We start from the raw sequence: 16,187 nt of genomic DNA, 5'->3' as shown, positions 1-16,187 counted from the left end.
CCGGCAACTCTTCACTACCACCCAGTGCCTGTCTTAACTCCTGCCTGAACTCCACACAACAATCTTCCTTCTTCAGCTTCCACCATTTGATCTTCGGCTCTGCCTTCACTCGCTTCCTCTTCTTGGTCTCCAAAGTCATCCTACAGACCACCATCCGATGCTGCCTAGCTACGTTCTCCCGTTACCACCTTGCAGTCTCCAATCCCTTTTAGATTGTGCTTTCTACATAAGATGTAGTCCACCTGTGTGCACTTCCCTCCACCCTTATATGTCACCCCGTGTTCCTCCCTCTTGTTGAAATATGTATTTACCACAGTCATTTCCGTCCTTTTTACAAAATCCAACACCATCTGTCCTTCCACATTCCTCTCCTTGACAGCATACCTACCCATCACCTGCTTATCACCTCCGTTCCCTTCACCAGCATGCCCATTTGAGTCTGCTCCAATCACCACTCTCTCCTTCTTGGGAACACTCTTCACTACTTCATCCAACTCACTCCAGAATTCTTCTTTCTCTTCCATCTCACACCCAACTTGTGCGGCATATGTGGTGACAACATTCATCAATACACCTTCAATTTCCAGCTTCTTACTCATCACTCTGTCTGACACTCTCTCCACCTCCAACAGACTAGACTTGACAGACTAGACTCTTCCTTCAGAATTACCCCTACCCCATTTCTCCTCCCATCCACACCAATGTAGAAGAGTTTGAACCCACCGCTGGTGCTCCAGGCTTTATTCCCCTTCCACCTGGTGTGTTGCACACACAGTATGTATATATCTACTTCCAATCTCTCCCATCATATCAGCCAGTTCTCTCTCTTTACTAGTCATAGTGCCAACACTCAAAGTTCGGACTCTCACTTCCACACTCCTACCCTTCTTCCTCCCCCACTGCCTCTGGACGTGCCTTCCCCCCCTCTTTCCCCTTCGCCCAACAGTAGCATAGTTTCCTATGGTATACTGCTGGCCAACAGTACCAGTAGCAGTCATTGGTAACCCAGGCCTCGACCAATCTGGTATGGAAATCTGATTTATGATCCGCATATCTGATTTGGCAAAGGTTTTATGCCAGATGCCCTTCCAGACGCAACGCTACCCATTTATCTGGGCTTGGGACCGGCACTAAGAATGCAATGGCTTGTGCATCTCTAATCCTTTTAATGAAAATAGGGTCTGATGTTCCATCTTACTCTGTGCCAAACTGGAACTTTTTTCAGAAAAATCATGCAGATTTCCCATAGTGTTGTAGTTTTTTACACCCCTAGAAGACATGAAAGATGGATCCTACATGTTTTACATCAATAGCACAGTTTGGATATAGCTTACTAATACAGGGTAGGGTCAGGTAAGTTCCATGTATAATTTAAGTTTTTTTCCCCCCAATTATTGAATTGCAAGAAAATGGGAGAAGACATTGTCACAAATATTTTGCCATTGGTCATCTTTGAAATTATATCATTAGATGACTGCTTGACCTGAAAATGAATCAATGAACAGATGCCACTCCTCCTGCCTGGCTTTCTGTCACTCTGCTGCTTTGCATTATCTGCCTGCAGTCTGCCATCTCTGTGTTCGTTCTCGCTCTCTCTCTCTCTCTCTCTCTCTCTCTCTCTCTCTCTCTCTCTCTCTCTCTCTCTCTCTCTCTCTCTCTCTCTCTCTCTCTCTCTCTCTCTCTCTCTCTCTCTCTCTCTCTCTCTCTCTCTCTCTCTCTCTCTCTCTCGCTCCCTCTCTTTCTCTGTTTCAATCCCTACGTTCCTCTACGACTGTCCTTGAGCATCTGTCTTCACTTCTGGGTGTTTCTCTTGCTCTGTCTGCCTGTCTTTCTCCCTACTTCTCTCCATCTGTTTGTCTTTTTCTGTATTTGCTTTCCACTTGGAGGCCAAAAGATTTGCAGCGAAATGACAAACACACACCATCTGACGTCAAAATGACAGACAGCCCTGAGCTCAAACAAACTGTGGGACTTGTGAAATAACAATTGGTAATTTATGTCCTTTGTTGACAAACTGAAACTGTTCCAGACAGGACTCCTCCATGACTTCGAGCCTTCAATGAAGATTTTCAACGAGATATCCAAAATGGGTATCTAGAAAGTTCCATGGTGAGATTTTCCTGTTTTTCTAATGCTGTGCCTCTGGCAGTCCCTGGCAGGGAAGGAGAGCTGGCAGCTGGTCAGTATGGACATGGTGGTGAGCTCTCCCAGGTTCCCCATCTTTGACCTGGTCAGAGGAAAGCAGTATTGCTTCAGGATCCGCTCTGTCAACAAGTACGGTGTGAGTGACGTCTCGGAGGCCAGCGCACCCATCTCCCTGAGAGAGCCCCAAGGTGAGAGTGAGTTTGTAAGTGTATACAGTGCTGCTTGAAAGCTTGTGAACCCTACAGGGATGTAATTAGTTTTGTATAAAATAAATGTATAAAATCTTTATCTTAACCCCAATTCGTAATAGACATTCCAAATAAAGGACAGAAACAAAAAAAATACATATCTTCATTGTTTATTTAACAAAAGTGGTTTATTTAACAAAAACTCAGATTTCATGTGTGCAAACATATGTGAACCCATTCAGTTATGGCACATCCATTATCAGTGATAACTTGACATAAACATCTCCTATAGCCACTAATCAGTCTCTCACATCTCTTGTGAGAGATTTTTGTCCACTCCTCCTTACAGAGGTCAGCCGATTCAGTGAGATTTGAGGGGCGTCTGGCATGAACTGCCCACTTCAGGCCCTGCCACTGCATCTTGATTGGCTTTAGGTCAGGACTTTGACTTGGCCAATCCAAAAACACAAATCTTCTTTCTCCTGAGCCATTCTAGGGTAGAATTGCTTGAATGCTTTGGGTCGTTGTCTTGTTGGAAGACCCATTTTTAGTCCAGCTTTAGCTCCTTGACTGATGTCCTGAAAATCCCTTAAAAATCCCCATGGTACACCTCAGAATTCATGGTTTCTTTAATGATGTGGAGTCGTCCAAGTCCAGAGGCGGAAAAGCAGCCCCAGGTCTTGACACACCATCACCAACCTTGAGTTGGGATAAGGTTCTTTTAGTGGAAAGCAATGTTGAGTTTTCGCAAAAAATAAAAATTTTGATTGTGACCACAAAGGTCAGTTTCATACTCATCTGTCCAGAGAATGGACACTCAGAAACCGTCAGGTATGTGCAGGTGGTCTCTGGCAAAGTTAAGACAGTAGAGATTCCTTCCTAGCAACCCTCACATTCTTATTGTTGTCAAAACATGCACAATTACCTGTGATGCAGCAAGGGAGGTCTGCAAATCTGTAGATGTTATGTTTGGCTTGGCTTTTACCTGATTTATTATTGTTCTTGAGGCACTTGGGGATATTTTGGAAGGACATCCAGTTCTAGGCCAAGTTAAAGCGGCTGTAAATAACTTTTCAACTTTCCTCCCTCGCGTTTCCAAGTGTTTTTATTCTTTGCACCACTGTCGCAAAGACAACCAGATCATTTCTCGTTTATTAGCAGCCTGGCTACTGTCCAAAGCAAGAAACAACCATACGAATCGCAATTTGATTTAGAAACCCCGATCTCAGTGCTGTGATAAAGGCCGAGTAAAACATCTGGTAGTATTAATAAGTAACCAGGTTGTGTTACTTACTGATCAAGTAGAAATAATGCCAACTGAAGGTTGGCTTGGAACCCCCTCAAGTCCTGGAGTGCTCTCCTTTAAGTGAATGCCCGTCCGAGGTTCACTCCAGTTTTATCTTGTCTTCTGTAACCCCTCCCTCTTTGCCTTCTTTGGCTCCTCCATCAGCTGGGTTTGATACAACACTGTGACGTTTGATTAACCTTAACCTAACTTCAACCTAACCCTAAGCTTAACCTAACGCTTACCTTAACATAATTGTACATGATAGCTCGCCTGTTTCCATGTGAATGCTTTCGTATGACTAGGGGGAAACTGAATTCAGCGCAACACCAGAGCTCCTCCATGAGGGAATGCCCGTCCGAGGTTTAGTCTTGTTTTACCCCAGTTTCTATCACTCTCCCTCTTTGCCTTTTTTGCTTCCATTGTCAACGGGTTTCTTTTTCTCTTGCCGGGTAGAGTTTCCACTGTCACTTCGGTTGTTCCACCGTCCGCCATTTCTGCTACTGGGCATAGCTACCGGGGAAAACAAAAGCACTATCTTCTTCCTATTTTGATTGCGCAATGGTTGACACACTTCCTTTGTGCTGTAAATTGAGCCTTCATTTTACCGCGAAATCATACCCAGTGGCCGACAGAATTGCTTAGTAAAAGCGAGGCTTATAGGGAACCAGTCTAAACGCCCATGGGGTCATTATTGCACAGCCATTACACTGTGCAATCAACATTTACTTCATACTGGTACGTTAAAGCAGAAAAGTTGTCTATGGCTGCTTTAATGTCATGTTAAACTCTCTCCATTCGTAATTTTTTTCCCGTACAGAGAAATGATGGAGCTCGAATATTTTTGAGATGAATTTTATAGCCTCCCCAGACTGATGTGCTCTCAATACCCTCTTCCTAGTGTACTCAGAGATCTCCTTTCCCCTCGGCATGGTGTCTTTGGGATTCACCTGGATGGGTAACACCAAACTGACCAGGTTTCTTATCTCTGTCTATCAGAATCCCTTCCAAGCTCTTTCCTAAAGATCTCTCCTTTGGTTGTTTCTTTTGGTACCCAAAAATGTACCCACCGGCTTCTACTTACCTTCTTGATGTACCCAGTTCAGTTTGGGGTTCCCCTATTTTGCACCCGCACTAATTCCTTTTTAATTTTCTTCTCGTATTAGATGCATGATTTCCTCCAAACCAACATATGGACTTGGTAAATATAAACCTGTTTTGTCAGACCAGAAAGACAGGTTCTGATTAAATGAAGATTTCATTATCAAAACTAAATAAATCTATAATTATACAAGGGGTTCCCATACTTCATAGCAGCACTGTATATACTGTATATTAGATATCAGTATTATTTTAAACACTAGTATCGTATCAATGGTTGACCTTGTACTACTTGCTCTATACACTTGTGGTGATGATATATGTCTGTTATGCTGATATGTGACAATATGGATGTACTTTTATAAGTTGATTCTACTCTTGATAATCTAATGCCCCTTTTCCACTGCATGGTACCGGCTCGACTCAACTCAACTCTACTCGCTTTTTTTGGTTTTCCATTGGGCAAAAGTTAGGGATCGTACCTGCTACCTGGTACTGTATTTTTATTTATATTTATTTAAATATAAATAAAACCTTAAAAAAAAACAACTAGTCAACATGACCAGCGGGGCTTCACCGTGAGGGAATACTATCTGCAGTGGAAAACCAAGTCCCACAAAGTAAAGCGAGTACAGTTGAGTTGAGCCAGTAGCATGCAGTGGAAAAGGGGCATAAGGCACACTTGACTTGAAGTACACTCTTGACTATTAAGATTTAACAAATGTACTACTACTACTACTATTCCTACTGCAACTTCATGTAGTACTACTATGATGTAATTACTGTTTAGCAAATGCACTACTACTACTATTACTACTTCTTCATATGGCACTACTATGATATGATTACTACTTAGCCAATTTTCTACTATTACTACTACTTCATATTTTTTTTTATGTGATTGCTATGTAGCAGATGAACTTCTACCAATACTACTTCATATAATAGGTCTATGGTATGATTACTATGTAGCCTGTATACTACTACTACTTCATATAATGTTATGATATGATTACTATGTAGCCAGTATACTACTACTTCATATAATGTTATGATATTATTACTATGTAGCAAATGCACTGTGTTTTATTGTACAGAGTGTCAACAGTATTGTGAAATATAATGCTCCTTTCTGTCTATAAAAACTTGAACAAAGTGTACAGTCATACCTAAAAATGCAGCCTCCAGTTTGTTCTCCATGTGTCTGCGTGCAGGAAAGAGTTGGTAATCACACAAGCGACTGCATTTTGCTGTACTTTGGAGGAGAAGGCTCATAATTCTGTCTCACAGATCGGTTACGTGGCTTCTATTCTGGGGTGGAATCTCTTTTCGATTGCTTCATCTTACAAAACATTTAATTCAAATGTTCACTGGATGGCTTTTTGCTTGGTTCTGTTTAGCGGTGCCAGGTCCAGCCTGCTCGGTCCAAGCTGTCACAGACACAGACACCTCAGTACTGCTGTTGTGGCAGCCGCCAAAAGACAAAGACGACGTCCTGGGTTACTACCTGTACTACAGCGAGGCCGGCAAACAAGAATGGAAGACTGTCAACAACAAGCCTGTGACCAGCACGAGGTCAGTGTAGAAATATGTAGACGTTCACGTCATGGTTCTTTACAGTGTGCATATCAGTTATGATATTGTGTTCATGTGGATGCTACGATAAACACGTCATACAAATCATAAATCATAAAAATCAAATTCTGGGGCGTCCGGGTAGAGTAGTGGTCTATTTTGTTGCCTACCAACATGGGGATCGTCAGTTCAAATCCCCGTGTTACCTCCGGCATGGTCGGGCGTCCCTGCAGACACCATTGGTCGTGTCTGCGGGTGGGAAGCCGGATGTGGGTATGTGTCCTGGTCACTGCACTAGCGCCTCCTCTGGTCGGTCAGGGCACCTGTTTGGGGGGGGGGGGACTGGGGGTAATAGCATGATCCTCCCACACGCTACGTCCCCCTGGTGAAACTCCTCACTGTCAGGTGAAAAGAAGCAGCTGGCGACTCCACACGCATCAGAGGAGGCATGTGGTAGTCTGCAGCCCTCCCCGGATTGGCAGAGGGGGTGGAGCAACGACCGGGATGGCTCGGAAGAGTGGGGTAATTGGCCAGATACAATTGGGGAGAAAAGGGGAGAAAAAAAATCCAAAGAAAAGAAAAAGAAATCAAACTCTATACTGAGTTCATTGCTCCACGCTGAATGCAGACATGACTGGGTGATTATTGTAAATAATTTCCACGATAGCTATTGGTAGGGCTGAACAATATTGAAAAAAAAATCAACTTTGTGATTTTTTTCTTTTTTTGCGAATGTATTGCAATATTAAAGATTAAAAGGAGTCAGATAATTTCCCCAGATATGTGCATTTTAACTTTTAAAGTTTCATTTGCAAATAATTTATCACTCCAGCAATGATTAGGGTGATTTTAGAGGGTAGAACAAGGCAGTTGTCCAAGAAGTCATTAAATCAGGATAAATTATATTGTTTTTCAGATGTGTTAGAATATTTTTCTTCAAGAGCAGTCATAACATAGTGGACCTTGCTGCATTTCATTTTATATTAGAAAATTAAAGTTTTAGCATAAAATGACGGATGGCCCCAATCTGGCTACATTGCATTATTTGCATGTTAATTGAGAATCAATATATTGTTCAGCTCACATTATCAGTAAGGTGCAGGGGATATTTTCGACCGGTCCAGATAGTCATGATTTGACTGGCTGTTGATTTGGTCTGTCTTAACCTCGTCTCCTTGCCTCAGGTTTACGGTCCATGGCCTGAAGACCCAGAAGGATTATGTGTTTAGGGTGAAGTCTGTGGGCCGAGCAGGAAACAGCAAGTACTCGGATGAGTCATCCCCCATCCTGGTCAGATCAGCCATTTGTAAGTGGAACCGTCAGCGAGACACACGAGTGGAAGAAAATATGTATGTTTCTTTTGGCCCCATTCAAAGTAAATAACTTTACTGCGGGAGGCCCCATAAATGTGATTATTACCAATGGGTATAGATGTGATTGGGCACCCGGGTGGCATGGCGGTCTATTCCGTTGCCTACCAACACAGGGATCGCTGGTTCGAATTCCCGTGTTGCCTCCGGCTTGGTCGGGCGTCCCTACAGACACAGTTAATTGGTCGTGTCTGCGGGCGGGAAGCCAGATGTGAGTATGTGTCCTGGTCGCTGCACTAGCGCCTCCCCTGGTCGGTCGGGGCGCCTGTTTCGGGGGAGAGGGGGAACCGGGGGGAATAGCGTGATCCTGCCACGTGCTACATCCCCCTGGTGAAACTCCTCACTATCAGGTGAAAAGAAGCGGCTGGTGACTCCACATGTATGGGAGGAGGCATGTGGTAGTCTGCAGCCCTCCCCGGATCAGCAGAGGGGGTGGAGTAGAGACCGGGACGGCTCGGAAGAGTGGAGTAGTTGGCCGGATACAACTGGGGAGAAAAGGGGGGGGGTCCAAAAAGTAAACAAATTTTAAAAAAGAGAAAAGAAGTGATTTTCCTTAAAGTGGAAGTAGACAACTTTTCACCCCCCCCCCCCGTGTTTCTGAGTGTTATTATTGTTTGTGCTGCTGTCACAAAGACAATCCACTGTTGCAAACACAAGAGAGTTCGGTTTTCCTCAGAGCCTGGCACCTCCCAGCAACACACACGCGTGCATTTGCTTACACATTTCCGTGAAGAAGCACGTTCACTGAAGAAGTAAAGAGAAATTGTCATACTTTCATATTGAATTTGGGAACTATTGGCAGCTGTAACCATGTACATTGCATAGGAATAACATTAGAATTGTAAACACGTTAACAGTTTAGCGAACTTTACCTGAGGCATCTTGAAATAAACCATCTGTGTGCATGTCAGCCCCTTGATCACAGCAGAAAGTAGTAACTCGCACTGCTCATTTCAGAAAGGCCACCGCAGGAAAACGCATCCGTCATTAATCTTCATATTCATGTAGGCTTTTTATTTTCCCCTGCCAAGGAAGGAATGTGTCAAATTCCAATTTTCCAATGTTTCAGAGATGTAAATCAATTACTAATAATTAGAATAATAGACTTTATTGATCACCTCAGGGGAAGTTTGATATTAATTTCAAGAATAAAAAAGTAAATTAAAGACTTGATATGTGATTTATTCGACCATATATAATTGCCTCCATAAGTGAAGTGTTTGGATGATAGATTGAAAATCAACATTTAATGTCTTTCTCGACCAGCGGTAATGGAAAATATGGATCTCTGTTACTCCAGTCTTTTCAGCCGTTACCAATGTAAACGAACCCTTTACAGCATCAGCACAAAACACTTAGATTTAGCTGTTTGTTGTTAGTGCTGATATTAATAGACCTGTCAATCAATTTGGATGCGTCAGCAGGTGCTAGTCTTGTGTTTTGTGTTGTGGTAGCAAGGTGAGCTGTTGGTTTGCATGTGAATTAAGGATCGGTGGTGTAGCGGTCTAAGCATCGGCTTTGTGTCGATGCAGTTGCCCAATGGTGACTGGGGTTCGTGCCCCGGTCTCATCAGATCCGACTATGGCCAGACTCGATGAAGCAGCAATAATTGGCAGCGCTGTCTTCGGGAGGGGGGCGGAGTCGGCTTGTGTTCGTCACATGAATGCGTCTCTGTGTGTGTGTGGGGAAAAAGCAGTGGTTCGGCCTGGAGTCGCCTTGTCACGGAAGTGGCGAGGCGTCTCCTTCCACACTGCCGGCCTAAGAGATGCAGTTGGCGAACGCACGCAGTACGAGGGTGGGTGTTTGAATTCAAATAGGGAGCGATTGGCCACTAAATTGGGAGAAAATCAGAAATAAATTAAAGAATTAAGGATCGTACCTTTAAAGTATTGTACTCGACCGGCTTTGAAAAATTATCACAAGTCTGCACTATCCAGACTGAGTCAAGTCCAAGACAAAATGCTGTGAAGTGCGAGATGAGACCCAGACCTTCAAAATGCAGACTTGAGCCTGCGACGCTCCTGCCCCTGCTTGCACCTCGACAATGTCCTGGAATATTAATCCCAATCACACTATGTTAGTACACACACCCATCCACACAAACTGTACTCCAAACAACGCCTGCTGCCATATCTCTACACCCCGCCATTTTAACTACACACACAACACGAAGGCACGTTAAGCACTGGGGCTGCCAGGATGGGTGGAACATCAGCAGGGCTGCATGGTTGGGTGGGCGGCTGGAAGGGTCCCTTGTCCAGGTGGATCACTCTGTCTTCGGTGCTGGGTGGTGTCCTGCCTGCTGCGTGTCAGCAGGGCCGTGGTGAGCACTGCTGGGTGCTTCCCGGGGCCCCTCAGTGGCAGCTCATCGTGGTGGGTGTGAGCCGCGGAGCAGCAAGTGGCTGTCAGACTTGCTCCTGCTGCATTGGTTTTCTGGAACGGGTGCAGGAGGCGGTGCGGAGACCACATGTCTGGCTGTCTACGGGTGCTGGAGGAGGAGGGGGGGCTTGTCTTTCCCAGAGGAGGTTGCTGTCTGATGGTGTGGGTCGGGTGTATTTGGCTAAGTGGGTGTATGCTCGTTGTGTACGGCTGGATCGGGTGTGTAGCTGGCTGCATAGCAGTAGGCCTCACCCTTACATGGGATGTTGATGGGTCCCCCCTGCCCACCTGCTCAGTGGGCGGTCCCTGCAGTGTGTCGGTCTGTCAATCGTGGGGTCCCGGGCCAGCACCCTGTGCTTACCGACCTTAGCTCAGGTCCCACACCTGCAGGTGTTCCTTGTGCCTGCGCCTGTGGGTTGGTGGCAGGGGTGCGGGCTCAGCTTGTGCCTTTGGGGGCTGGCTTGTGGTCCTCGGGGGTGTGTGGGTATTTTGCTTTGCGGGCTCCTGGTCTGTCTTTTGGCTCAGTGTTCCTCTGCAGTTGCGGTACTTTGGGCGGCAGCATTTTCTGTTGGTCATGGGATGTGTGCACGACTGCAAGGCCGTGAGTGGCTGCACAGCCTGTCTGCTTTCGGAGGCGCTGCAATACGTCACGGCTCCCAGACACCAGAAATGATTGGGATCAATCCCGTGCACTCACAGGTGGATACTTAACATACACATAGGTGGACACATCATATGCACATACACACTGCTAGCATCTGCCTCACACACTCCCTGGAACACTCTCTGGATAACAGCCCCCCCCTTTTTTTTTCTTGTCTTCTCCGTTATTGCTTAACTGTTGTCTGAAATTGATATCGACGAGATCAAATTGATCAGGTTTTGCTGAACATGTCAGCGCCTGTTTCTATGTCTGTCTTATCAGGTACATGTGGACATTTTTTGTTTCAGTTTCATTGTTCCCTCTTGCAGAAGCTGTGCTGATTGGCTATTTAGCTGATCAAACATGCTGATGACCTGTGGGGGCTATAAATGTATAACAGAAACCCCGTGCTCTTGTCGTCCCATAAATCATCCAGTGGACGGGGTTATTATAAGTGCTTCTTGATAATTCATAAAGATTGCCTCTGCAGGTAGAGAATTTGAATTCCACTTGCAGATTAACTCTATCTAGGACACATTAGCATACAAATCCCCTGTGTTGCATGACACGCCTGCTGACAGCCCAGGTAAAAAAAATTAAAAAACAAACAAAAACACCCCCCCCCCCAAAAAACAAAAAAACAAAATGCAGACCCGAGACTGATTCCATATCCGAGTACTACAACTGTACTTTCTATCATATTCAACTGAGGTTGGCTCTTTTCTCGTGACAGTTTTCCTGTTTTCTGACGTAACATTATCTAATGCCCCTTCTCCACTACATGGTACCGGCTCCACTCGACTCGCCCTTTTTCGTTTTCCACTACTGGAAAGTTCCGGCATTTTGGTAACCGTTACCACTTTTCTGGTACCACCTTTGTCGAGGTTCCAAAAAAACTGGAGCGGGTACCAAAATCAATGCAGACCTCTAATTGGTCAGAGAAACGCGTCACTGTGTCATTTTGCGTCACTACGTCATCAGTGTGCGCATGGGCTATCACCCGGCATTTTTAAATACCGGAGCGGAGTTAACTTTGAAAATATTGGAGATCCGAAAATCCAGGGGATACTGTTACGGTAATGGAGAACGACACAGAAGTGAGTTGAGTCGAGCCGAGCCGAGCCGAGCCGGTACCATGTAGTGGAAAAGGGCCGTAATAATGGACTATCAGGTAAGTTTGGTTTTAGTCGTGCCTGGGATGTGGATGTGGGCTGTGGTTCCTTCTTTCATTGTGACTGGTAGAATGATTCAGGATTCAAAATGTGTATTGTCACTCCACTATACAAGTACAGTTGTGTGAAATACTTTGGCTGGGAGACTCCATTTCAGAAAAGACACACGTAAAAGACATATCAATATAAAAACAAAGGCATATCAATATTAAAACAAAGGCATATCAATATAAAAACAAAAACATCAATATAAAAACAAAGGAATATCAATATTAAAACAAAGACATATCAATATAAAAACAAAGTTATATCAATATAAAAACAAAGGCATATCAATATAAAAACAAAGGCATATCAATATAAAAACAAAGGCATATCAATATTAAAACAATGACATAAAAGACACATAGCTATAAAACCAAAACATAAAGGGCAGTTAAAGGTTGTATACGATCTTTAGTCAGAATATTGCACAGTTTAGATTTCACCTTGTTTGTGTGTGTGTGTGTGTGTGTGTGTGTGTGTGTGTGTGTGTGTGTGTTAGCCTATTGAATGGTCTTGTGGCCTGGGGGAAAAAACTGTCCCTCAGTCTGCTGGGGGTTGATTTGTGACTCCTGTGTCTGCTACCAGAGGGAGAACAGGCTGTTGTGTGGGTGCGATGGGTCCTTTATGACCCTCAGGAGGGAATTCCTGAGGCACCACTGGGTGTACAGCTCCTGCAGGCTGGGCAGCTCACACTCAGTGATGTGCTGAGTCGTGCACACCACCCTTCCCCAGAGCCTTGCTGTCATACCAAGTGGTGAATCAGCCTTTCAGAAGGCTCTCTATGGTGCTCCTTTAGAAACCCCTGAGGATTTGGGGCCTCATGTCAAATTTCTTTAGGTGTTTGTGAGGCCGTGCAGACACTGATGGGCTTTTTTTGTGAGCGACAGTGGTGGTGTGGCTAGCTAATGTCAGGTCCTTACGAATGTTAACTCCCAGGTATTTGAATGTGTCCACCCTCTCCACCACTCTGCCGTTGGTGGTGACGGGGATGACTGCCACCCCTTCCTGTAATCCACAATGACCTCCTTGGTCTTGGACACATTCAGGGCAAGGCGGTTGCCCTAGCATCCCTGTCCCAGGGCAGTTACCTCCGCCCAGCAGGTTGTCTCATCACCGTGGGCGATCAACCCCACAACTGCTGTGTTGTCTGCAAATTTTACAATGGTGTTTGTAGCCTTTATCGCCACGCAGTTGTGAGTGTAGAGCGAATACAGGAGGGGGCGCTCCCATGCTGAGGGTCAGCAGAGATGAGGTGTGGTTGTGCAGTCTCACTACCTCGAGGCGGTCCATCAGGAAGTTCAGGATCCAATCACACCGTGCTGTGGTCAGGCCCAGATCCTTGAACTTACTGACGAGTCTGGAGGGCACTATGGTGTTAAACGCTGAGCTGTAGTCAACGAACAGCATCCTCACATAGGTGTCCCTCCCTTCCAGGTGGGGGAGGGCAGTGTGTAGGACATTGGTGATGGTATCCTCTGTGCCTCTGTTTGGGCGGTATGCAAACTGCAGTGGGTCAAGGTTGGGAGGGGGGCATGGGGCAGGTGAGGGAAGAAGATCTTAGAAGATACTTTTACTACTTTTATTTTTTATTGCTTTATTACTTTAATGAATTGGTGAAAGATCCTCTCATCCTGGCTACTGAACTCAACTCTTAAAAATTCTGTTCAAAAATATCTCAGCTTTTTACTTCACATAAAGTTATACTTCACCCCACTAACTATGCAAAACCAATATTTAAAATTGAAGAAATCACTGAACCAGAAGTGGCCAATATTATTGATGCACTAAATAACTCCAAAGCTAAGGATGAGTATGGATTTGACACCAGCTTCATAAAATTTCATATAAAGACTCCATACTACACCCGATTACACACATGGTCAATCTATCAATCAAACAGTCTATAGTTCCTTCAGGTTGGAGGGCTACCACAATTACACCAATCTTTAAATCTGGGGACAAAACAGACATGAATAATTACAGACCAATCAGTATTCTTCCAATCATATCGAAAATCATAGAAAAATGGGTAGCAAATCAACTCATTGAATATCTGAATAAAGGATACACTCCTTTGCAGCCCATGCAGTTTGGTTTTCGTACCCACCATTCGACTGGAATGGCAATCAATGTTTTTATAGAAAAAGGTCAAATATTCACTGGATAAATATGCCATTGTTGGAGCTGTTTTTTTTGGGGGGGGGTTGAAAAGGGCATTTCATACAATTGATCACCAAATTCTCCTTTCTAAATTAACATACTTCAACTTTTCTGAACAAGCCATTTTTTGGATGAAATCATATTTAACAAATAGGAAACACTGTTACTGTCAGCGGTATCAAATCCCCTTACCTTAAATGTCCAGTAGGTGTCCCCCATGGCTCCATACTTAGACCAATTTTGTTTTCTTTATACATTAATGAGCTGCCAAATATATGTCAAAACATCAATATCTAAACATATGCGGATGATGCAGTAATCTTTACACATGCAACAACTGCCCAAGAAGCCTCACAAAATCTTACATCTGCACTGACTCATGTACAGACATGGCTTACCAATTCATGTCTGTTATTGAATCTCAAAAAAACTGTATGCATGATGTTCTCTAAACAACCAATAGAAAGGACACATTCTAACATATTTATGGAAGGGGAAGAGCTCGAAATTGTTCAAGAATTCAAATATCTTGGTGTTACATTGGACTCCACATTATCATTTAAGAATCATGTAAAAAAAGAGATAAAAAACCATTAAATTCGGTCTTTATAATTTTAGGCAAATTAGATCATTGTTATCAGAAAATGCTGCTAGTATGTTTCTTCACTCGATTATTTTCTCTCATATTGAAGACTTTTTTACAAACTGGTCATTTACAAGTGCGACAACACTCAAACCAATAGTATCACTCTTTAAAAGAGCCATACAAGTCTTCGACAGAAAGCCTCCTTCTTTTCACCATTGCAATATTCTAGAGAAAAACAAATGTCTAAATTTTGAGAATTTTAAAACATTCAAATATGCCTGCTCTGTATACAAGTCACTACATGGTCCTGCCCCACCTCCATTAAATCAATACATTAAAATAAGAACAAACAGTACAAGGGCCTCCACTAGAGGGGATTGTGAGGCACCCTTCAGACGCACCACTTTCAGCCAAAGTGTTATCAATTAAGGGCACTAAAATCTGGAAAAACCTACCTTCTGCAATAAGTGAATGCCCACATTTCCCACTTTTAAAGCCCATTTTAAAAAATGGCTCAAATTACACCAAGTTTGTGATCATTCTTAATCGGTGCAAGCTCAGTCCAGCTTTGTCCTGCTGATTATATCAGTCACTTGTGTGTTATGTATTTCATGGTATTATGTTGTATTGTATTGTATTGTATTGTGGTGTATGGTTTTGTGGGGTGTATAATGTTGTATTGTATGCGTTGTTGTGTATTTTAGTGTTATTGTGTTGTGTTGTGGTGTACCACATCTGTTTTTATTTTTTGCTTTGACCTGCCTAGGGACAACGGATGTAAATGAGCAGTATTGCTACAATCCGGCATGTTTACATGTGTATCTGCGATACCAATGTTCATTAATATGCACGGTCCCTATTCAAATAAACAAACAAACAGATAAATAAGAATAAATAAATTGCCACTGTACATGCAGTGCATCCGGAAAGTATTCACTCCCTTTCACTTTCCCCACATTTTGTTATGTTACAGCCTTATTCCAAAATGGATTAAATTCCTTTTTTTTCTCATCGATCTACACACAATACCCCATAATGACAAAGTGAAAAAGGTTTTGTAGAAATTCCTCTGTGGAGATGGGAGAACCTTCCAGAAGGACAACCATCTCTGCAGCACTCCACCAATCAGGCCTTTATGGTAGAGTGGCCAGACGGAAGCCTCTGCTCAGTAAAAGGCACACGACAGCCCGCTTGGAGTTTGCCAGAAAGCACCTAAAGGACTCTCAGACCATGAGAAACCAGATTCTCTGGTCTGATGAAACCAAAACTGAACTCTTTGGCCTGAATGCCAAACGTCACGTCTGGAGGAAACCAGGCACCTCTCATCACCTTGCTAATACCATCCCTACAGTGAAGCATGGTGGTGGCAGCATCATGCTGTGGGGATGTTCTTCAGCGGCAGGAACTGGGAGACTAGTCAGGATCGAGGGAAAGATGAATGGAGCAAAGTACAGAGAGATCCTTGATGAAAACCTGCTCCAGAGCGGATGCACTGTATATAGTACAATGAAATTCATTCTCTGCATCTGACTCATGCT

General features: G+C 43.9%; 1 protein-coding gene across 1 annotated transcript in view; it reads left to right on the top strand.

The window, feature by feature from the left end:
* The first annotated feature begins 2,128 nt into the window (after window positions 1-2,128).
* Window positions 2,129-16,187, top strand: part of myom3 (myomesin 3) — a 57,282-nt gene continuing 43,223 nt past the window's right edge. The window contains exons 1-3 of the mRNA XM_056286215.1: window positions 2,129-2,333; window positions 6,120-6,294; window positions 7,479-7,600. Of these exons, the coding sequence (XP_056142190.1) occupies window positions 2,132-2,333; window positions 6,120-6,294; window positions 7,479-7,600 (499 nt within the window). The 5' untranslated portion in view covers window positions 2,129-2,131. The remainder of the gene's footprint in view (window positions 2,334-6,119; window positions 6,295-7,478; window positions 7,601-16,187) is intronic.

The sequence above is a fragment of the Lampris incognitus genome, chromosome 9 (assembly GCF_029633865.1).
Source record: "Lampris incognitus isolate fLamInc1 chromosome 9, fLamInc1.hap2, whole genome shotgun sequence".
NCBI classification, from domain to species: Eukaryota; Metazoa; Chordata; class Actinopteri; order Lampriformes; family Lampridae; genus Lampris; species Lampris incognitus.
Note: the sequence above shows the minus strand (reverse complement) of the source record. Positions and strands in the feature narration are given on the sequence as shown.